General features: G+C 45.4%; 1 protein-coding gene and 1 long non-coding RNA gene across 3 annotated transcripts in view; one reads left to right on the top strand and one right to left on the bottom strand.

Moving 5' to 3' along the window:
• The window catches only part of LOC127005644 (uncharacterized), a 100,002-nt gene that overhangs the window by 10,495 nt on the left and 65,333 nt on the right, over positions 1 to 24,174 (bottom strand). For both annotated transcript variants that reach the window (XR_007758772.1, XR_007758771.1), the window contains one exon: positions 15,957 to 16,085. This is a non-coding gene — a long non-coding RNA (uncharacterized LOC127005644). The remainder of the gene's footprint in view (positions 1 to 15,956; positions 16,086 to 24,174) is intronic.
• LOC127005641 (formimidoyltransferase-cyclodeaminase-like) overlaps positions 1 to 24,174 on the top strand; it is a 55,443-nt gene that overhangs the window by 27,642 nt on the left and 3,627 nt on the right. The window contains exons 3-9 of the mRNA XM_050874657.1: positions 11,082 to 11,299; positions 14,522 to 14,658; positions 15,114 to 15,276; positions 15,963 to 16,159; positions 18,510 to 18,663; positions 21,117 to 21,278; positions 23,087 to 23,269. Coding sequence (XP_050730614.1) covers positions 11,082 to 11,299; positions 14,522 to 14,658; positions 15,114 to 15,276; positions 15,963 to 16,159; positions 18,510 to 18,663; positions 21,117 to 21,278; positions 23,087 to 23,269 — 1,214 coding nt within the window. The remainder of the gene's footprint in view (positions 1 to 11,081; positions 11,300 to 14,521; positions 14,659 to 15,113; positions 15,277 to 15,962; positions 16,160 to 18,509; positions 18,664 to 21,116; positions 21,279 to 23,086; positions 23,270 to 24,174) is intronic.

The raw sequence follows: 24,174 nt of genomic DNA, 5'->3' as shown, positions 1-24,174 counted from the left end.
TGGCCTTTTTCCTCGCCATTTTCCTCCGTTAATCTTCAGTCTTGTGTGTTGTTCCTGTATACCGTCTGGCCTTTTTCCTCGCCATTTTCCTCCGTTAATCTTCAGTCTTGTGTGTTGTTCCTGTATACCGTCTGGCCTTTTTCCTCGCCATTTTCCTCCGTTAATCTTCAGTCTTGTGTGTTGTTCCTGTATACCGTCTGGCCTTTTTCCTCGCCATTTTCCTCCGTTAATCTTCAGTCTTGTGTGTTGTTCTTGTATACCGTCTGGCCTTTTTTTCCCCCATTTTCCTCCGTTAATCTTCAGTCTTGTGTGTTGTTCCTGTATACCGTCTGGCCTTTTTTCCTCGCCATTTTCCTCCGTTAATCTTCAGTCTTGTGTGTTGTTCCTGTATACCGTCTGGCCTTTTTCCTCGCCATTTTCCTCCGTTAATCTTCAGTCTTGTGTGTTGTTCCTGTATACCGTCTGGCCTTTTTTCCTCGCCATTTCCTCCGTTAATCTTCAGTCTTGTGTTGTTCTTGTATACCGTCTGGCCTTTTTAAACGCCATTTTCCTCCGTTAATCTTCAGTCTTGTGTGTTGTTCCTGTATACCGTCTGGCCTTTTTCCTCGCCATTTTCCTCCGTTAATCTTCAGTCTTGTGTGTTGTTCTTGTATACCGTCTGGCCTTTTTCCTCGCCATTTTCCTCCGTTAATCTTCAGTCTTGTGTTGTTCTTGTATACCGTCTGGCCTTTTTCCTCGCCATTTTCCTCCGTTAATCTTCAGTCTTGTGTGTTGTTCCTGTATACCGTCTGGCCTTTTTCCTCGCCATTTTCCTCCGTTAATCTTCAGTCTTGTGTGTTGTTCCTGTATACCGTCTGGCCTTTTTTTCCCCCATTTTCCTCCGTTAATCTTCAGTCTTGTGTGTTGTTCCTGTATACCGTCTGGCCTTTTTTTCCCCCATTTTCCTCCGTTAATCTTCAGTCTTGTGTGTTGTTCCTGTATACCGTCTGGCCTTTTTTTCCCCCATTTTCCTCCGTTAATCTTCAGTCTTGTGTGTTGTTCCTGTATACCGTCTGGCCTTTTTGCACCCCATTTTCCTCCGTTAATCTTCAGTCTTGTGTGTTGTTCCTGTATACCGTCTGGCCTTTTTTTCCCCCATTTTCCTCCGTTAATCTTCAGTCTTGTGTGTTGTTCCTGTATACCGTCTGGCCTTTTTTTCCCCCATTTTCCTCCGTTAATCTTCAGTCTTGTGTGTTGTTCTTGTATACCGTCTGGCCTTTTTCCTCGCCATTTTCCTCCGTTAATCTTCAGTCTTGTGTGTTGTTCCTGTATACCGTCTGGCCTTTTTCCTCGCCATTTTCCTCCGTTAATCTTCAGTCTTGTGTGTTGTTCCTGTATACCGTCTGGCCTTTTTCCTCGCCATTTTCCTCCGTTAATCTTCAGTCTTGTGTGTTGTTCTTGTATACCGTCTGGCCTTTTTTTTTTTGCCATTTTCCTCCGTTAATCTTCAGTCTTGTGTGTTGTTCTTGTATACCGTCTGGCCTTTTTCCTCGCCATTTTCCTCCGTTAATCTTCAGTCTTGTGTGTTGTTCCTGTATACCGTCTGGCCTTTTTCCTCGCCATTTTCCTCCGTTAATCTTCAGTCTTGTGTGTTGTTCTTGTATACCGTCTGGCCTTTTTTTATGCCATTTTCCTCCACCCCTCTTCAGCCTTGTCATTCTTCCTTTTGCATTTTTTTCCAAGTCTTTTTTCTCCATTCCTAGGAAGTTAATTTTCAGTCTCAGATGGTCACGTCACCTCCTCCTCCTCCTCCTCCTCCTCCTCCTCCTCCTCCTCCTCTTCTTCCCTCTTTTTCTTTGTCTTTTTCCCCGTTCTTCTTAGTTTGTCTTGTTCTTCTTCTTCTCTCCTTTTCTTTGCATTTTCCCGTTCTTCTTTTCTTTCTCTTTTTCTTTTCTCTTTCTTTCTTTCTCACATACATTCTTTAAACAACTCTCTATTCAACTTTCCTTTCGTTCTTTCTATCTTTCTTTTCCTTTATTTCTTTCACCTTTTCTACTCACATTTCCACACACTTTTCTTTTTTTCTTCTTTTTCTCTCTTCTTTTCTATTTCTTTCATTCATTCACTCATTTCTTTTCTTTCTTCCTTTTTTCTATCTTTTATCTTGTTCTTCTTCTTCTTTCTTTTTCTCTGTCTTTTCCCGTTACTCTTCGTTTGTCTTGTTCTTCTTCTTTTTCTCTTCTTTTCTTTGTCTTTTCCTCTGTTCTTCTTAGTTTGTCTTGTTCTTCTTCTTTTTCTCTTTTTCCTTCTTTTCCTCTGTTCTTCTTTGTTTGTCTTGTTCTTCTTCTTTTTCTCTTTTTCTTTGTCTTTTCCTCTGTTCTTCTTAGTTTGTCTTGTTCTTCTTCTTTTTCTCTTTTTCTTTCTTTTCCTCTGTTCTTCTTAGTTTGTCTTGTTCTTCTTTTTCTCTTTTTCTTTGTCTTTTCCTCCTGTTCTTCTTAGTTTTCTTGTTCTTCTTCTTCTTTCATCTTTTCCTCATTATTTTCTTTCGTACCTCATAAGTATTTTTTCTTCTCTTCCTTCTATTTCTTCGTCTTTATCATCCATTCTTCTTTCTTCCACTCTTGTTGTACTTCTTCCTCTTTTGTTCTTCTTAGTTTTCATTTTTCTCTCATCTTTCCTCTTTATTTTTTTTTTCGTCTTATTTCCTCCGTTCCTCTGATTTTATTCCTGTCATGCTTCTTCTTCCTCTCCTTTTATGGATATTTTTTATTTTGCTTACTATTTCTTCTTCTTCTTCTTCTTCTTCTTCTTCTTCCTCTTCTTCTGTTTACTATTTCTTCTTCTTCTTCTTCCTTTTCTTCTTCTTCTTCTTCCTCTTCTTCCTCTTCTTTTTTTTCTTCTTCTTCTTCTTCTTCTTCTTCTTCTTCTTCTTCTTCTTCTTCTGTGTCTTCGTCATCCTCCTCCTTCCCTTCTCTTGGCCTTTTTTCGTCCTCATAATCATTCGCCACGTCACATCCTCCTCCTCCTCCTCCTCCTCCTCCTCCTCTCCTCCTTTCCCTTATAAGGATGATACAATAATTACATCCTCTTCCTCTATTGCATTTGATTTTTTATTTTTTTTTATTCCTCCTCCTCCTCCTCCTCCTCCTCCTCCTCCCTCTTCCTTAAGGTGTGGGTGTTGTCTTCTTGTTGTCTCGTATCGCATTACATTCTCTCTCTCTCTCTCTCTCTCTCTCTCTCTCTCTCTCTCTCTCTCTCTCTCTCTCTCTCTCTCTCTCTCTCTCTCTCTCTCTCTCTCTCTCTCTCTCTCTCTCTTTCCTTATTTTCTTCATTATCATCATCGTCATCATCTTTTCTTCGTTTCCTCTTTTCCTTCCTCTTCTTCTTCCTCCTCCTCCTCCTTATCTGCTCCTCCTCTTCCTTATGATGCTATGTTTTAACTCCTCCTACTCTTAGAATGACTTAGATACAGGATTAGTAGTGATGTCAGTAAATTTGAGGATAATATAAAGATCGGTAGAGTAATGAGTCGGATCAAGACGCTAGTGTTCTCCAGGATGAGCTAGACAGACTGGATGATTGGGCGGGGAAGTGGCAGATGGAGTTCAGTGTCGGGAAGTGCAGTAGTCTGAGTGTAGGAAGGAACAACCCTTTGCATAATTATTCCAATGACTCTCCCCAAAGCAGGTAAGGACGGGTTTCTTTACCAGGAGCGCAAGTAACAGGAAAGGTGGAAAGTTTCGTTTAGTCGGCGCAACATCTGTGGCCATATGCCGGAGAGACAGAACATAAGAACGTAGGAGTCTGCAAGAGGCCGGTAGGTCTGTACAAGGCAGCTCCTTTGAACCTAAGCTCCCGTGTATCTAACCCCACCTAATATCGCTGTCCGTGAATTTATCTAGTCTATTTTTGAATGTGACAATTGTAATGGTTAAGCCTATTCCACTCATCCACAACCCTGTTAGTAAACCAGTTTTTGCCTATGTCCCTGTTGAATCTAAATTTATCCAGTTTAAACCCATTACTTCGTGTCCTACTCGGTTCTCTTACCAACAAAACTTTATGAATATCCCCCTTATTAAAGCCCTTCATCCATTTATAAACCTCTATCATGTCTCCACGCACCCTTCGCCTTTCTAGAGAATGCAAGTTTAACTGTTTGAGTCTTTCCTCGTATGGCAAGTTTCTCAACCCCTGAATCATCTTAGTCATCCTCCTCTGCACTGATTCTAACATTTTGATATCCATTCTATAGTAAGGTGACCAGAACTGAACCGCATAGTCAAGATGAGTTCTAACTAATACTAAATATAGTTTGAGGAAGACTTCGGCGCTTCTGTTGCTTACGCTCCTTGAAATAAATCCCAGTACCCTATTTGCTCGATTTCTAGCTGGAATGCATTGTGCCCTTGGACGGAGATCAGAGCTCACTAAGACTCCTAAATCTCTCGCACCCAGACCTGCTTATGGGAGTGTCATTTAAGCAATAGTTATGAGAGGGGTTGTTCCTACCTACACTCAGAATACTGCGCTTCCCTACATTGAAGGGGGAAGGAATTATAGGAGAAGGTTACAGATCCCAGGAGATGGGACACAACCCCCGATTAATACCTGGTACCCATTCACTGCTGGGTGGACAGGGGAAGCAAGTAACAGGAGCGATGAAGTCATCCTCAATCATCCTCAAGCTATTTTTAGCAATAACTAAACCTCATCTTGATTATACGGTACACTTCTGGTTTCCCGGCTACAGAATGAACGATCAGTATATTAAAATCTGTGCTGAGGAGGATGACAAAAATGAATCAAGGGTTAAAAATTGCCACTCCTCTGTATTCTATTCAGGAGCAGTAAGTAGCGGGATTTTTTTTTTCATTATTTTTTTTTTAACGTCCTTGAACTGTCTCCTTTACTGTAAAAAAAAAATATATTGAGGATAGACTCCAACATTTAACTCTGCATTCTCTAGATACGCGAATCATGCGAGGAGGCTTGACATAAGTTTATAGATGGATGAAGCGTTTTAACAAGGGTGATGTTAATACGGTTCTGGTGGTAAGAGAGCCGGGTAGGTCACGTAATAATGGGTTCATGTTGGGTAAATTCAGACTCAACCAAGACAGACAAGAAATGGTTGCCCAACAAAGTGGTGGATGAGTGGAGCAGGCTAGGCAGTCATGTGGTGGGTGCCAATACCATAGACACATTAAAGAAGGGGTTGGATAAATTCATAGCTAGGCAGTCATGTGGTGGGTGCCAATACCATAGACACATTAAAGAAGGGGTTGGATAAATTCATAGCTAGGCAGTCATGTGGTGGGTGCCAATACCATAGACACATTAAAGAAGGGGTTGGATACATTCATAGCTAGGCAGTCATGTGGTGGGTGCCAATACCATAGACACATTAAAGAAGGGGTTGGATACATTCATAGCTAGGCAGTCATGTGGTGGGTGCCAATACCATAGACACATTAAAGAAGGGGTTGGATACATTCATAGCTTGGCAGTCATGTGGTGGGTGCCAATACCATAGACACATTGAAGAAGGGGTTGGATACATTCATAGCTTGGTGAGGTTATGTTTCCAGGAGCTGCCTTGTATAGACCTACCGACCTCTTGCAGACTCCTTATGTTCTTATGTTATCTTCTGGCAGTGAACCTTGCCACAGCCTCGTCTTTAAGCCGCGAATTTTGGAAAATCAACCGCTTTGGTGCGAATCGCCATAACTCCCTTATTTCTGGGGCTACAGAAAGGTTTTTGGTATCAATCGACGGCAAAATACAGGGGCTATATTTTTTTAATTAGCGACCGGGCTCGTAAACGGACTCGAAAGTGAAAAAAATCTAATAAATTCGCAAAAAACGACTCTGAAAAAACCCTATTTTTGAGTTCCCAGCCTTGAAACCCGCTCATTTTTTGAGAATTTAAAAAAAACTTATTAAACAAATTATTTAGCCCTGTCAATGTGCTTTCCAATATGGTGCATAACATTTCCCTAGTCCCAGTAGTTTCGTCGCTAGAGCTCGAAAAGTAAACCCTGTCGAGAGCGATTTTGACGAACTCCAGACTGCCGTTTTCGTCTAGAGTGGCCTTGCTATTGCCTCTAGAAGGCTGCAATTTGGCGTGTAGCCCCTCTTGGCAATGTAGTTTGACCAGCACGAAGGAGTTTCTGATAGCTCAATTCCAAGTTCGTCGTCGAGCCGTCACAAAATAGCCTGTTTTTCGGCCTTTTTGCCGCGATTTGGACACGTCCTGCAGACTCCTACGTTCATATGTTCTTATGTTCTCTTCCTCCTCCTCTCGATTCTGATCTGCTCCTTCTCTTCCTCCTGTTTTTATCTCCTCCTCCTCCTCCTCCTGTTTTTATCTCCTCCTCCTCCTCCTCCTCCTCCTCCTCCTCCATGTCCTCGCTCCCGGCAACAGGACGCCAGCGGGGGTAAGGAGGATGAGGAGGAGGGGGGAGGGGGTGAAGGGTGAAGGAGGGATGAAGGGTGGAGGGTGAGGGGGGATTGGGGGGTGAAGGGTCCGTGGGGGGTATAGGAATGCTGTCCCCGACTTGATTAACCGACACACACACACACACACACACACACACACACACACACACAAACAAACAAACAAACAAACAAACAACACACACACACACACACACACACACACAACACACACACACACACACACACACACACACGTCACAGCAGCCTGCGAAATAAATATTGGTGGAGACGTCAAACACACACACACACACACACACACACACACACACACACACACACAAGGTCGGCTGGTTCATAAGCCTCGCTACAACTAACTTCTATTAATCTTTGTTTACTCACTGTTGCCAACGCAAAGGAATCTACAATCACACCCACTGTTACCAACGCCAGTGACCCCCAAATCACACCCACTGTTACCAACCCACTCCCAGCCCAGCCTCTCGTCCCTTTTTGCGGGTTGGTCACTTGAAGGCTTGAACAATATATTCCTTTTTACTTAAGTCTGATAGTTCGTCCATGATAGTTATAATGAGTGACTATTAGCTTATACTGAGGACTTATTATGATAGTTCCACCATGATAGTTCAAACTAGGGATTATTTCAGCTTGTAGTGATAATGTAGTTTGATAGCTTTGTCAATGATAATCTGAAGGGGGAACTAACAGGTTTTATTGTGGACGTATTGTAATAGTATTGTCGATAAAAATTGGAAGGAGTATTGTATTTGAGAACTTATTGTGATAATTCGACCATGATAGTTTAAACCAGTGACTATTAGTTGTATTAGGTGTTACGATAGTTTTTTCGATGATAGTTTGAGAGGCGATGTTAGCCTGTATTTAGAACGTATAATGATAGTTTGCCCATGATAGCTGTAGCGAGTGACCATCAGCTTGTATTGATGAGGTATTCTGATAGTGATTCTGATTCTGACAGTTTGAACGAGATATGATACGAGTTTGTATTTAGGATGTACTGTGATAATATTGTCGGTGGTCTGTTCGCCATGATTTTACACTATCACCTCTGACTATCCTGCAATGTTCAGTATCAACAGTCAACAGTCCATAGTCCAACACAGTATCTTTGTAAGCCCCTAAACTAAAGCATACCCTCCATAAAGGTCACGATTTCTACTTGACAGACTCGGTAGACAGAGGCACCACGTTACTGACCTTTACTCTCTCGCTCCTTCCATACGTAAACAAACTGGACCAACCTGCAAGGAAGAGAGAAAAGAATAAATATAAAAGTAATACAAATAACACACACACACACACACACACACACACACACACACACACACACACACACACACACACTCAGCACTCCCTCAAACTTCCGTAATTTTTGTTTGTAAGGTTTTCTAAGGTTTTTGTTGTAAGGTGTAGGTTCGAATTTTACTCCCCCTCTCCGTAGGTTCGGATTTTACTAGGGATTGCAGATTTACTTGTTTGAGCCTTTCCTTATATAGCGAGTGTCTCAACCCGTGAATCATTTTTGTCATGCTCCTCTGCACAGATGTAACACACGCATTCTTATATGGCTAGTTTCTCAACCCGTGAATCATTTTTGTCATGCTCCTCTGCACAGATGTAACACACGCATTCTTATATGGCTAGTTTCTCAACCCGTGAATCATTTTTGTCATGCTCCTCTGCACAGATGTAACACACGCATTCTTATATGGCTCGTGTCTCAACCCGTGAATCATTTTGTCATGCTCCTCTGCACAGATGTAACACACGCATTCTTATATGGTTCGTGTCTCAACCCGTGAATCATTGTGTCATGCTCCTCTGCACAGATGTAACACAGACATTCTTATATGGCTCGTTTCTCAACCCGTGAATCATTGTGTCATCCTCCTCTGCACAGATGTAACACAGACATTCTTATATAGCTAGTGTCTCAACCCGAGAATCATTTTGTCCTCCTCCTCTGCACAGATGTAACACACACATTCTTATATGGCTAGTGTCTGAACCCATGAATCATTTTGTCATGCTCCTCTGCACAGATGTAACACAGACATTCTTATATAGCTAGTGTCTCAACCCGAGAATCATTTTGTCCTCCTCCTCTGCACAGATGTAACACACACATTCTTATATGGCTAGTGTCTGAACCCATGAATCATTTTGTCATGCTCCTCTGCACAGATGTAACACACATTCTTATATGGCTAGTGTCTTAACCCATTAATAATTTTGTCATGCTCCTCTGCACAGATGTAACACAGACATTCTTATATGGCTCGTGTCTCAACCCGTGAATCATTTTGTCCTCCTCCTCTGCACAGATGTAACACACACATTCTTATATGGCTAGTGTCTGAACCCATGAATCATTTTGTCATGCTCCTCTGCACAGATGTAACACAGACATTCTTATATGGCTCGTGTCTCAACCCGTGAATCATTTTGTCATGCTCCTCTGCACAGATGTAACACACACATTCTTATATGGCTAGTGTCTGAACCCATGAATCATTTTGTCATGCTCCTCTGCACAGATGTAACACACACATTCTTATATGGCTCGTGTCTCAACCCGTGAATCATTTTGTCATGCTCCTCTGCACAGATGTAACACACACATTCTTACATGGCGAGTGTCTCAACCCGTGAATCATTTTGTCCTCCTCCTCTGCACAGATGTAACACACACATTCTTATATGGCTCGTGTCTCAACCCGTGAATCATTTTGTCATGCTCCTCTGCACAGATGTAACACACACATTCTTATATGGCTCGTTTCTCAACCCGTGAATCATTTTGTCATGCTCCTCTGCACAGATGTAACACACACATTCTTATATGGCTCGTTTCTCAACCCGTGAATCATTTTGTCATGCTCCTCTGCACAGATGTAACACAGACATTCTTATATGGCGAGTGTCTCAACCCGTGAATCATTGTGTCATGCTCCTCTGCACAGATGTAACACACACATTCTTATATGGCTAGTGTCTGAACCCATGAATCATTTTGTCATGCTCCTCTGCACAGATGTAACACACACATTCTTATATGGCTAGTGTCTGAACCCATGAATCATTTTGTCATGCTCCTCTGCACAGATGTAACACAGACATTCTTATATGGCTCGTGTCTCAACCCGTGAATCATTTTGTCATGCTCCTCTGCACAGATGTAACACACACATTCTTATATGGCTAGTGTCTGAACCCATGAATCATTTTGTCATGCTCCTCTGCACAGATGTAACACAGACATTCTTATATGGCTCGTGTCTCAACCCGTGAATCATTTTGTCCTCCTCCTCTGCACAGATGTAACACACACATTCTTATATGGCTAGTGTCTGAACCCATGAATCATTTTGTCATGCTCCTCTGCACAGATGTAACACACACATTCTTATATGGCTCGTGTCTCAACCCGTGAATCATTTTGTCATGCTCCTCTGCACAGATGTAACACACACATTCACACACATCACGGCATCTCCAGGCATTCTCACGCCCCCAACATCCTTTCAATTCTTTCCCACACGCTCACGACCCCGCCTTTCACCCTCACACATGCCAAGACACCCCCCATGAATTTAACCCCCCCCCCCCTCACTCACTCTCCAGTTACCGTACTCCATAATATTCTCACGGCCCCCCACACTACCGTCGCCAAGTTATCGTACTCAGAGCCTCATATTTACCGGTTTCTGAGCCATTGCTATTGCCAAAACACATCAATAATTAACCACTTTAACGATAACTATGTATGAAGGGAGTTATTGGGGTCGAGGAAGCAGTTTTGGGTCGGAAATCAGCAAATATTGGAGGCTAAGTACGACAATCTGGCAATCTTTCCCCCTACACCATCCCACTTCTCCCTTCCACTCCAACTGCTCTGCCATTCATCCCCTTCCTTCCCTTATGCAGTCAACCCCCACACACACCCCATAATCCCCAAACACCCTCACACCCTCTCATTTTTTCCCTACATACCCACAAGCTAGCCTGTCACCCCCTTCTTTCCCTCACAATGTACCCCCTCATACCCCAACACCCCACGACACCCTCCCATTTTTTCCCACATATACCCACAAGCTAGCCTGTCACCCCCTTCTTTCCCTCACAATGTACCCCCTCATACCCCAACACCCCACGACACCCTCCCCCACATACCCACAATCTTGCCTTCCACCCCCTTCTTTCCCTCACAGCGTACCCCCTCATACCCCAACACCCCACGATATCCTCACACCCCTCACAGTTCACCCCCCACACAATCCCAACCCCTACCTTTCACCCCCTTCCTTCTGACAAGCTATCGTCACACGTACACCACCTCATCCCCTCTCCAGTACCTCTTGACTCACCCCATCCAACGCAACCTCCGTCATCACCCACTTCTCCCCACCCCATCACCCCCTCTCCCCCGCCCTCACACTCAACCCCCGCCACCATCCACGTCCCCCAACCAAACCCGACCCCCTTCATCACCCCTCCCCCCCCCCTTCCCGCAGGCTCGCACCATCGCCCCCACCCATTTCTCCCCACACAACCAATATCATCTTCACCATCTTCTCCCCACACCCAACCCACCCCTCACTATCACCCCTTCTCCCCCCAGGCTCGCACCCCCGCATGGGCGCGCTGGACGTGTGCCCTTTCATCCCGGTGCGCGGCGTGACGCAGAAGGAGTGCGTCACCCTCGCCGTCACCTTCGGGCGCCGCCTGGCCAAGGAGCTGGGGGTGCCCGTCTACCTCTACGGCGCCGCCTCGTCCAGGGAATACCGCTCCACGCTGCCGCAGATCAGGGCCGGGGAGTACGAGGGGCTCAAGGAGAAGGTGGGTGCAGGGGGGGGGAGGAGGAGGAGGAGGAGGAGGAAAGGTGCCAGAATAATGAAAACAACCAGGTGGAGGACGAAGGGCTTAAAAGGACAGATAATATGGAGCCAGAAAAAGGTGGAATGCATGGAGAGGAGGAGGAGGAGGAGGAGTACAAGATCCTTAAGGAGAATTTGGTGGAGGAGGAGGAGGAGGAGGAGGAGGAGGAGTACAAGACCCTTAAGGAGAAGGTGGTGGAGGAGGAGGAGGAGGAGGAGTACAAGACCCTTAAGGAGAAGGTGATGGAGGAGGAGGAAGAGGGACTAAAAAAAAAGATGGGAGTGCGCGCAAAAGGAGGATAAACAGAAAAAGAAGAAGTACGACAGCCTGAGGGAGGAGGAGGAGGAGGAGGAGGAGGAAGAGGAGGAGTACAAGAGCCTTCAGGAGGTGGGTGGAGGCGCAACAGGAAGAGGAGCGGCGAAGTAAAAAAAAAAAAAAAAAAAAAAAAAAAAAAAGGAAGGCGTTGACAGTATCACGAAGAGGACGAAGAAGGGCCTCAAGGGACACTGGAGGAGGAGGAGGAGGAGGAGGTTCTGTATGAAGAGATGCAGGTGAAAGAGCAGAAAAAGGTGTAGGAGGAGAAGATTCAGAAAGAGGAGAAGGAGGAGGAGGAGGAGGAGGAGGAGGAGGAAATGAAAAAGAAATGGGAGATGAAGGGATATATGGAAAAGATAATAATGTGAGGGGACGATTGTGGAAGGAAGGGGAAGCAGGAAGAGAAGGGAAGAAGGAGAGAAGGAGAGAGAGGAAGGAGAAGGGACAAAAAGAAGGGAATGAGAGGAATGGGGAAAGAATGGGAAGGAGGGAAAATGACAGTGGAATTAATGGGAAAGGGACGATGGGAAAGTGAGGAAGGGGAAGGAGGAAAAATAAACGTGGGAATAAAGGGGAAGAGGAGGAGAGGGGAAGGGGAGGGAGGGGAAGGAAGGGGAAAGAGGAAGTATGAAAGTGGGAAGAAGGGGAAGAGGAGGAGAAGGGTAGGTGAGGGAGGGGAAGGAAGGGGAAAGATGAAGTATGAGAGAGGGAGTAAGGGGAAGAGGAGGAGAGGGGAAGGGGAGGAGGGAAGGGGAAAGATGAAGTATGAAAGTGGGAATAAGAGGAAGAGGAGGAGAGGGGAAGGGGAGGGAGGGGAAGGAAGGGGAAAGATGAAGTATGAAAGTGGGAATAAGGGGAAGAGGAGGAGAGGGGTAGGGGAGGGAGGGGAAGGAAGGGGAAAGATGAAGTATGAAAGTGGGACGTAGGGGAAGAGGAGGAGAGGGGAAGGGAGGGGACGGAAGGGGAAAGATGAAGTATGAAAGTGGGAAGAAGGGGACGCGGAGGAGCTGGGTCGGTGTGGGTGGGGAAGGAAGGGGAAAGATGAAGTATGAAAGTGGGAAGAAGGGGAAGAGGAGGAGAGGGGAAGGTGAGGGAGGGGAAGGAAGGTGAAAGATGAAGTATGAAAGTGGGAATAAGTGGAAGAGGAGGAGAGGGGAAGGTGAGGGAGGGGAAGGAAGGGGAGAGATGAAGTATGAAAGTGGGAATAAAGAGGAAGAGGAGGAGAGGGGAAGGGGAGGGAGGGGAAGGAAGGGGAAAGATGAAGTATGAAAGTGGGAATAAGGGGAAGAGTAGGAGAGGGGAAGGAGGAGGGAAGAAAGGGAAAGAGGAAGTATGAGAGAGGGAGTAAGGGAAGAGGAGGAGGGAAGGGAGGAGGGAAGGAAGGGTAAAGATGAAATATGAGAGAGGGAGTAAGGGGAAGAGGAGGAGAGGGGAAGGGGAGGGAGGGGAAGGAAGGGGAAAGATGAAGTATGAAAGTGGGAATAAGAGGAAGAGGAGGAGAGGGGAAGGGGAGGGAGGGGAAGGAAGGGGAAAGATGAAGTATGAGAGAGGGAGTAAGGGGAAGAGGAGGAGAGGGGAAGGGGAGGGAGGGGAAGGAAGGGGAAAGATGAAGTATGAAAGTGGGAATAAGGGAAGGAGGAGGGAAGGAGGGAGGGGAAGGAAGGAGAGATGAAATATGAACGTGGGAATAAAGAGGAAGTGGAGGAGAGGGAAGGGAGGAGGGAAGGAAGGGAGATGAAATATGAACGTGGGAATAAAGAGGAAGTGGTGGAGTGGGGATGGGGAGGGTGGGGAAGGAAGGGGAGAGATGAAGTATGAAAGTGGGAAGAAGGGGAAGAGGAGGAGAGGGAAGGAGGAGGGGGAAGGAAGGGAAAGATGAAATATGAACGTGGGAATAAGGGGAAGAGGAGGAGAAGGGAAGGGGAGGGAGGGGAAGGAAGGGGAAAGATGAAGTATGAAAGTGGGAATAAGGGGAAGAGGAGGAGAGGGGAAGGGGAGGGAGGGGAAGGAAGGGGAAAGATGAAATATGAACGTGGGAATAAGGGGAAGAGGAGGAGAAGGGAAGGGGAGGGAAGGGAAGGAAGGGGAGAGATGGAATATTAGAGAGGGCATAAAGGGGAGGAGGAGGAGAAGGGTAGGTAAGGGAGGGGAAGAAGGAATGCTGGAAAGAAAGAGGAGATAGAAGAGGGAGAAAGAGGAGGAGGAGGAGGAGGAGGAGGAGGAGGAGCAAGAAGAACAAGGAAAAGAAGATTAATATGAACGTATAATTGTAATGAACTCAAATGATAAAAAATAAATGTAATCATAAATTTAATAGATATAATTACAGGAAATCAGACAAGTTCATTATTCTTTTTCTCACGCGCACACACACACACACACACACACACACACACACACACACACACACACACACACACTCCTTCTCTCCCCCCTCAACAACTCTCTTTCTCTTGCTGACAGTCTTCTACCTCTCAAATTCCGCCGCCATGTTCCTTCTCTTTCTATCTTCTATCGATGTTTTCATGCTGACTGCTCTTCTGAACTTACTAACTCCATGCCTCCCCCCTCCTGTGGCACATGACACTCTACTCTACTTCACTCCTATACTGTCCAAATCCCTTATGCAAGAGTTAACCAGCATCTTCATTCTTTCATCCCTTCCACTGCTAAACTCTATAACAGCCTTCCTTTGTCTGTATTTCCTCCTGCCTACGACTTAAACTCTCATGAGGAGAGTATCAAGACACCTCTCCTCTCGGAATTGACCTCTCTTTTGGCTTCTCAACACATCTCCCTCTCCATAACATACCCCAATCACCCCTCCCCTCCCCTCGCTCCCCCGTTTACCGCCTCCCCCTCCCTCAGTTGACGCAGCCCAAGTGGGAGCCTGACTTCGGCGGGCGGGAGTTCGTGTCTCGTTGGGGCGCCACTGTCACGGGCGTCAGGAAGTTCCTCATCGCCTACAACATCAACCTGCTGTCCACCAAGGAGCAGGCCCACAGGTGACGCCCGAATGGTGGTGATGATGACTGTATTGCTATTGTGTATATTGTTGCTGTTACTACTACTACTACTACTACTACTACTACTTCTACTACTACTACTACTACTACTACTCTACATCTATCTCCGTTCTTCCGTTTCCTTGCTCTCTCTTCTTTCCTTCCTTCCTTCCTTTTTCTTTCTTTCTTCCTTTCATAAGAACTTTCTTGAGTCTTCCTTTTCTTGACCTTTCTTCCAGCTTTCTTCCTTTTCTTTCATTTCCTTCCTTTTCTTTCTCTTTGCTCCTCTTTCTTTCTCTTTCTCCCCCTCTCTTCCTCTTTTCCCATTTCCTTTCTTTTCCTCGTTCTTCCTCTCGTTCTCTTTCTTCCTCTCTTCCAATTTCTCCCTCACCCTTTCCCCCCCTCATCTCTCCCCTCTTCCCTTCCCCCCTGACCCCCTTCGCCCCGTGCCCCAGGATCGCACTCAACCTCCGGGAGCAGGGTCGCGGGACGGGCCAGCCTGGTCGCCTCAAGTGCTGCCAGGCCATCGGCTGGTACCTGGAGGAGCAGCAGCTGGCGCAGATCAGCGTCAACCTCACCGACTACGACGTGACGCCCATGCACGTGGTCTACGAGGAGGTGAGGGGGGAGTGAAGGGAAGGGGGAGAAGGGGGAGAAGGGAGGGGAGATGGGTGGGAAGGGAGAGGGAGAGAAGGTAAGATAAGGTGGAAGGGAGAGAGAGTGAATGAGAGGTAATGAGTGGAGGAAAGGGACAGGAGGGGGAAGGGAAGGTGAGGTGGAGGTTAGGAAAGGGAGGATGAATTGGGGGAAAGGGGATAGGAAGGGGATGTAGAGGGGAAAGAAAGGGAAGGGGAAAGGAAGGGAAGGGGAAAAAAGGAAAGGGGGAAAGGAAAGGAAGGGGAAAGGGAAGAGGAGAGGAAGGGAAAGACACAAACAGTAACATTTCTACTTCCCAATAACCGTACAAAAAAAAAATAATAACTAGACATTGGACATTCTAACGAGTGCAAACCGCCTGCCGCCAACACCCTCTGGTCGGAGTGCTCAAAATGTGAAAATATGCATTTTTGACCTCGGTGACCTTGACCTTTGACCTTTGACCTTGAAAATCGAACTCGTCCGGTGGGGGGCCATTAGTAGTCCACCTATGAAGTTTCAACATCCTAGCTGTAATGGTTCAAAAGTTATCGCGTTACAGAAAAAAAAAAATTACAGCTGAAGACAATGGAAGACTAACCTAACCTACTATACAATCACACCCACACGCAAAAGGACCCCCTAACATCCTTTTCTCATACCTTTAGGCCAAGAAGGACGCCGCGGAGCTTCGTCTGGGCGTGATGGGGTCCGAGGCGGTGGGTCTGGTACCTCTGGGCGCGCTCCTGCAGGCGGCGGAGTACTACATCCAGAAGGAGGAGCTCTTCATCCTGGAGGAGGAGCAGAAGGTGCAGCTGGCCATCAACAGGCTGGGGCTGAGCACGCTGTCGCCCTTCAACCCAAAGTGAGTGAATGGATGGAGGGGGAGGAGGGAGTGTCTGGATAAAAGAGGGAGAGAGGAAAAGGGGGTGTTTGTGAGTGTGAATGAGTGTGTACGGGAGTGAGTGAGACAGAATGGGGAGGGAGGGAGTGACTGTGGGAATGGGTGACAGTGTGTGTGTGTGTGTGTGTGTGTGTGTGTGTGTGTGTGTGTGTGTGTGTGTGTGTGTGTGTGTGTGTGTGTGTGTGTGGAGGGCGAGATAGTGTGTGTGAAGGAGTGAAGAAGTGCGTGCGTAAAGGAGTGAATGAATGCGCGAGTGAGTGCGTGGGCGGGTGGGAGAATGTGGGTGAGTGTGTCAATGAGTGTTTGTGAATGAGTGTGAGTGACTGTGCGTGAGTGAATGAGTTCGCGAATGAATGTTTTTGTGAATAAATGAGTCTGAGTGAGTGTGAGTGACTGGGCGTGAGTGAATGAGTTCGCGAATGAATGTTTTTGTGAATAAATGAGTCTGAGTGGGTATGAGTGACTGCAAGTGAGTGAATGAGTTCGCGAATGAATGTGTTTGTGAATAAATGAGTCTGTGTGAGTATGAGTGACTGGGCGTGACTGAATGAGTTCGCGAATGAATGTGTTTGTGAATAAATGAGTCTGAGTGAGTATGAGTGACTGGGCGTGAGTGAATGAGTTCGCGAATGAATGTTTTCATGAATAAATGAGTCTGAGTGAGTATGAGTGACTGTGCGTGAGTGAATGAGTTCGCGAATGAATGTGTTTGTGAATTAATGAGTGAGTGAGTATGAGTGACTGGGCGTGAACGAATGAATGACAGTGAATGACTTAATGAATCAGTGTGTAATGACTCAAGGCCCGTTCACACGATCATTGGGAACTCGTGGTGACGGGTCGTGCGTGATGACAAAGGAGCGGAAACTGATAATGATAAACGAAGGTACTTTTTCAAATCAAATGGTTCACTTCTATCACGTTTCCTGCGTATTTGGTTGTAGCTTCCAAGATCTTTATTTAATCAAAAGTATCAGGAGTCAGTGCGGCGGATATGGGCACTGAGGCCACGCGCAGCTATAGTGTATGCCCCCAACTTTACTATACTCTGACTCAAACTTTTCCACCCACCAGTGCACTGTGTTATTAATAAAACTTTACCTGCAGGAATGATACACAATAATGTTACTTTACGCCAGCGGGTGATTTGGAGGCCATTCTCAAAATATCTGGCAGTGGTCGGGCAAACAAGTCGCTTACATTCATTATCACACATCTCCCCGGACGCTTAAAACACAGCACCGGACACAAGGGAGTCAGTATATAGCCCTTTAACTGAACCGCGCTCTTTACCTTGCTTGGAAACTGATTTGTGGCATCCTCGGAGACGCCAGCTGCCCCTTTGATCGTGTGTTTAGTGGTTGAGTGAATGTGCGTAAGAGTGAACGAGGGTGTGTATGAAAGTGAATGAATGAATAATATAGACAAACACAAACAGGTAGATAGATAAAAAAAGATGGATGAATATAAGGATAGATGGATAGAAAATGCCAAATAGTAGTACATAATAAGAAGAAAAATTGTATAGTGGAAAAAGTAGTAGTAGGAGAATGGTGGTAGTAGTAGAATCAGTAGTGGTGGTAGTAGTAGTAGTAGTAGTAGTAATATAAGTAGTCGTAAACCCAGTAGTAATATTAGTAGTAGTAGTATTAGTAGTAGCAGCAGCAGACATAGTGTACTTAAGTGGTGTAACAGAGGTCATTAACTTCCTATATTATCGCCTCTTGGTACTTATTAAATCGCCTAATTCTTCGCCCTCCTCCATTACCTAATTATGAACATCCCTCCGCTGTTGTTTAATCAAGTAACCATAATCTTCCTTTAGGCCAAGCTTGCTGCGATTAACTGTCCAATTTTTCTGGGCTTTTTTTTTATTTTTTACATTTTACATTTTTTAGGAGTGAGAGTGTGTGTGGGTGTGTAATCAATGTTTCGTGTGTGTGTGTGTGTGTGTGTGTGTGTGTGTGTGTGTGTGTGTGTGTGTGTGTGTGTGTGTGTGTGTGTTCGTCGTATTTCGTGGGTAATTGTATCGTATTATCTCGGTGTGTGTGTGTGTGTGTGTGTGTGTGTGTGTGTGTGTGTGTGTGTGTGTGTGTTGAGTGAAGTGTGTGTGCATGGGAGAGAAAAACACTGGAAAAAAGAGCACACACACACACACACACACTCCCCCCCCTCATTCCCCCTACACAACCCATTCTCTCTCTCTCTCTCTCTCTCTCTCTCTCTCTCTCTCTCTCTCTCTCTCTCCCCCACCCACACAAACCTAACCCCTCTCTCTCTCCCCTCTCCCCCAACCCCCTTCCACCCCCAGAGAGCGCATCATCGAGTACTGCGTGGGCGTGGGCGGTGCCGGGGCGGGCGTGGGGCGGCTGGGGAAGGGCAGCGTGGAGGAACTGGTGAAGGGGGTGGCCTCGCGCTGTCCTGCTCCGGGCGGCGGCTCAGTGGCTGCGTTGGTGGCGGCGTTGGTGAGTGGGGTGGTGGTGGTGGTGGTGGTAGTAGTAGTAGTAGTAGTAGTAGTAGTAGTAGTAGTAGTAGTAGTAGTGGTGGTAGTAGTAGTAGTAGTAGTAGTAGTAGTAGTAGTAGTAGTAGTAGTAGTTGTTGTTGTTGTTAGCATGTTGTTGTTAGTATGTTATGTTAGTATGTTATGTTAGTATATTAGTATTATTAGCTATTGTTATTAGTTGTTATTAGTTGCAGTAGTTGTTGATGTTGTTGATGTTCTTCCTTTTTTTTTCTCCGATGATTTCTTTCTTCATCCATCTATCTTTTTGCCTCGCCTTTCTTTCTTTTTTCTTTCAATTTTCCTCTGTCTTTCTCTTTTACTTTATTTCTTTCCTTCTTTCTTTCTTTCTTACTTTCTTTTTCTTCTTCTTCTTCTTCTTTACCTTTCATCTTTTTCTTCCTCTTTTTTAACAGAGTTGCTGCAGATGTTTTCCTTCTTGTTGGTGTTGGTGAGGGTGATTTAATGACTATAATCCCAAGAGGTGGTGGTGGTGGTGATGGTGGTGGTGGTGGTGGTGGTGGTGGTAACAGTAGTAGTGATGGTAGTGATAGGTATCCATGCGGTGTTTTTTGTGGTGGTGGTGGTGAAGGTAAAATATTGGTAATGGTGGTGGTGATGGTGGTGATGATGTTGATTGTGGTAGTATTCATGATTCTGGTGTTAATGGTGTGTGGTGGCAATGGTAGTGGTGGTGGTGATGGTGAAGGTGAGGGTGATCATGGTGGTTCTGGTAATGGTAGTATGATAATGGTGGTTTTGGTGGTGGTGATGATATGGATGGTGGTGATGGTAGTGATAGTGGAGATGGTGATGGTGGTAGTGATGTTTCTTGGTACTGGAGGTGATGGTGGTGGTGATGGTGATGTTTCTTGGTACTGGAGGTGATGGTGGTGGTGATGGTAGTGATAGTAGAGGTGGTGATGGTGGTAGTGATGTTTTTTGGTACTGGAGGTGGTGGTGGTGGTGGTGGTGATGTTTTTTGGTACTGGAGGTGGTGGTGGTGCTGGTGATGGTGGTGGTGGTGGTGGTGATATAGGTAAAGTGGAGGTGATGGTAGTGAAAGTGGGGATGGTGATGGTGGTAGTGATGGTTTTTGGTACTGGAGGTGGTGGTGGTGATGGTGGTGGTGAAGGTGACGGCTGCGGTAGTGGTGGTATAATTGGTCCTGGAGGTGATGGTGGTGGTGGTGGTGGTGGTGGTGAAGGTGGCGGCGGCGGCGGCGGTATAATTGGGTTAATGGCATCGTGGTGAGGGTTGGTTGCTGTCCCCTTGCCCTTCTTGCCCTCTTTATGCTCCTTTTTGTGGGTCCGTCTGCGGGAGTGACGTGAGTGCCTGTCTGCCCGTCTCTCTCTCTCTCTCTCTCTCTCTCTCTCTCTCTCTCTCTCTCTCTCTGACCTGATTTTGGTATTAATTCACAATCACTCACAATCATAAGCCATATAAAATAGTCACAATCATTACTTTTTTCGACTATTCACGATGATGGTAATAGTGATTGTGATTGTGATGATGGTGATGGTGATAGAGACGATGATGATGATGGTAGTGGTGGTGATGGTAGTGATAGAGATGATGGTGATGGTGATGGTAGTAACAATGGTAGTGGTGGTGATTATAGCGGTGATGATGATGGTTAAAATGGTGATACGGTAATGGTGAAGACTGTAAAGATGGTGGTGATGGTGTTTGTAATGATGATGATGATGATGATGGTAATTATTATAAAGGTGATGAGAGGTGATTGTATTAGTGATGAAGGTGATTGTATTAGTGATGAAGATGATAAGAGGTGGTTGTTTTAGTGATGAAGATGATGAATGGTGATTGTATTAGTGATGAAGGTGATGAGAGGTGATTGTATTAGTGATGAAGGTGATTGTATTAGTGATGAAGATGATAAGAGGTGATTGTTTTAGTGATGAAGATGATGAATGTTGATTGTATTAGTGATGAAGATGATAAGAGGTGATTGTTTTAGTGATGAAGGTGATGAGAGGTGATTGTATTAGTGATGAAGGTGATGAGAGGTGATTGTATTAGTGATGAAGGTGATTGTATTAGTGATGAAGATGATAAGAGGTGATTGTTTTAGTGATGAAGATGATGAATGGTGATTGTATTAGTGATGAAGGTGATGAGAGGTGATTGTTTTAGTGATGAAGGTGATGAGAGGTGATTGTTTTAGTGATGAAGATGATGAATGGTGATTGTATTAGTGATGAAGGTGATGAGAGGTGATTGTATTAGTGATGATGGTGATGATGGTACTAATAATTATAAGGGTGATAAGAGATGATTGTATGGGCGATAATCAGGTGATGATGACAATAGTATACCCAAACCTCACCATCACCACCATCATCACCATCATCACTACCCTAAACTCAACCTCCTAACCCTCGCCCCCCTCCCCAGGGTGCCGCGTTGGGTGCCATGGTGGGCCAGATGACCTTCGGCAAGCGGCAGTGGGAGGCGCTGGACCCCGCCATGCGCCAGCTCATCCCGCCCCTGCACGACGCCGCCACCGCCCTCGTCCCCGCCATCGACGCTGACACCGCCGCCTACAACGCCTATATGGTGAGCACACGCACACACATACGCACATACAGAAGCACACGAACACACGAATACGAAATAACGAAATCATTCCTATATTCGATTTCTGCCTTCATTTTAATTTTTATTTTCTTTTTCTTTCTACTTTCCTTCATACATACATACATACACACATACAGAAGCACACGAACACACGAACACGAAATAACGAAATCATTCCTATATTCGATTTCTGCCTTCATTTTAATTTTTATTTTCTTTTTATTTCTACTTTCCTTCATACATACATACATACATATATACATACACACATACAGAAGCACACGAACACACGAATACGAAATAACGAAATCATTCCTATATTCGATTTCTGCCTTCATTTTCATTTTAATTTCCTTTTTCTTTCTACTTTCCTTCATACATGCATACATATATACATACACACATACAGAAGCACACGAACACACGAACACGAAATAACGAAATCATTCCTATATTCGATTTCTGCCTTCATTTTCATTTTTATTTTCTTTTTATTTCTACTTTTCTTCATACATACATACATACATACACACATACAGACATAGGCGTACACAAGCACACCCTCCCACCCACACCCACCCACACCCATACCCACACCCACCTTCTCCTCTTCATTCTTCTTATTATCTTTTTCTTCTTCATTTTTCCTCTTCCGTAGCTCTTCTTATCCTTTTTCCCCTCTTTATCGCCTTTTCCTCTTATTCATCTTCTTTGTTCTTCGTCTTTCATTTCCCTCGTTCTCCTCCTTCCTCTCCTTATCGCCCTTTCCTTCGCAGTTCTTCAGTCACTCCTGTAATCACACTCACACTTTAGCGCTTGTTAATTTTCGCGGAAGAATCGCAGTTTTGTTTTTCACGACTTTTTCTTCCTCATTCTTTTTCTCATTCCCTTCCTTCCTCCACTGTTATTCAGGACATTTCCACCTCAACACCCATGAATTCTTGTACCTCTCTCCTCTTCTCTTCTTCCTGTTCTTTATTCCTCGCCTTCTCTTTCCCTCCATTTCATCTTTGTTTTTTTCTTTCATTCCTCCTTCTTAACCACACACACACACACACTGACTTCTCTTTCCTATCTCAAGGCAGCAGGCGAATGGGCTAACGAAGCTACATCCACCTTTTCCTTTCTTTTCCCTCTAATTCTAGCTGCATGGAGAAGAAACGACCACAGGGAGGCCTGGGACAGGTCTTCACGTATGTATGAGCAAGCTTACATTATTACGTCAGACAGATTAACTGTTCTCAGACTCGGCTATGAAGACAGTCTGGGTGGGCCCGAGCCTCTCCACGGCGCGCCGCGCCACCTCAATACACCACTTTCAAGTCTCAGCTGTTTACCATTTGAAATTGTCCATTTAATACTCTGTATACATTAAACAAGTATATGCTATGAATCTGTCACTTTTTAGAATAATGGCAAAGAATTACAAATTCCATAACAAGTGACATTTTATTTTTTTATTTCCGACGTTGTCAGCGATCAAGACACCATGTCACTTCCTCCCTCACCTTCATTTTCGATGGCAGCTACACCGACGGCTGTCCTTACCCCAAAGGCTAGGTTTGGCGGCTCTGTAGCCCCGAGCGGGCCCCACCCAGCCTGACTTCATATTTGTGACAGACTATAGGAAAAACGGTCCGTCGATTCATGCCAGGAGTCGTAACACAGATATTGACAAGACTTTGGGGATTGATTCATCCGTTACTGAAACACTCTCCTGCAGATTCAGTTAGTGCGAAATCAATTAACGGATGTAAAAATCGCCACTCTTCCTCCACCCCCCACAGGACGCGGTGCGGCTCCCCCAGGTCACGGAGGAGGAGAAGGGCGTGCGGGAGCGGGCCCTGCGTGTGGCCATGGAGAGGACCATCCAAGTGCCCCTCTCGCTGCTGAAGACCATCGACCAGACGTTGGAGCCGCTGCTGCAGATGGCGACGCTCGGCAACTACAACTGCCGATCAGACGTGCAGGTGAGGGACGCGAAGGTGAGGTGAGGTGAGGTAACGAAAGGAAAGGAAAAGAGAGAAAATAAGGAAAGGAAATGGAAGATAAGGTAAGGTGACGTAAGGGAAGGAAAGGTAGAGTAAGGTAAGGTAAGGTAAAGTTAGGTAACGAAAGGAAAGGAAAAGAGAGAAAATAAGGAAAGGAAATGAAAGGTAAGGCAAGGTGACGTAAGGGAAGGGAAGGTAGAGTAAGGTAAGGTAAGGTAAGGTAAGGTAAAGTTAGGTAAAGTAACGAAAGGAAAAGAGAGAAAAGGAAATGAAATGAAATGAAAGGTAAGATAAGGTGACGTAAGGGAAGGAAAGAGAAAGGAAGGGAAGGGTAGGGAAGTTAAGGTAAGGTAAGGTAACGAAAGGAAAGGAAAAGAGAGAAAATAAGGAAAGGAAATGAAAGGTAAGGTAAGGTGACGTAAGGGAAGGAAAGGGAAGGGAAGGGAAGGGAAGGGAAGGTAAAGTAAGGTAAGGTAAGGTAAGGTAAGGTAAGGTAAGGTAAAGTTAGGTTAGGTTAAGTTAGGTGAGGGGAGGAAAAGTTAGGTTAGGTTAAGGTAAGGTGAGGCAAGGTAAGGTAAGGTAAGGTGGGAAGAGAGAGACTGATATATAGATAGATAGGTAGACAAATAGACATATAGATATATAAATAGACAGATAGACAGAAATAGAGATAATAATGAAAAAGTTAAGGAAAGGTAAAATGGAAGGGAGGAGGAGGGAAAAAAATGAAGGTAAGGAATATAGGAGGGAAGGAGGGAAGGGGAGAGAGAGGGGAAGGTGAGGTAAGATGGAAGGGAGGGAGGTAAATCAAGGTAAGGGAAGAGAAGGTAAGCTAAGAAAGGGAAGGAGAAATGAGAGGGGAGGAGAAATTTAATGAAGGGTAG

Source organism: Eriocheir sinensis, chromosome 30 (genome assembly GCF_024679095.1).
Source record: "Eriocheir sinensis breed Jianghai 21 chromosome 30, ASM2467909v1, whole genome shotgun sequence".
NCBI classification, from domain to species: domain Eukaryota; kingdom Metazoa; phylum Arthropoda; class Malacostraca; order Decapoda; family Varunidae; genus Eriocheir; species Eriocheir sinensis.
This window is presented reverse-complemented; position numbering and strand designations above follow the sequence as displayed.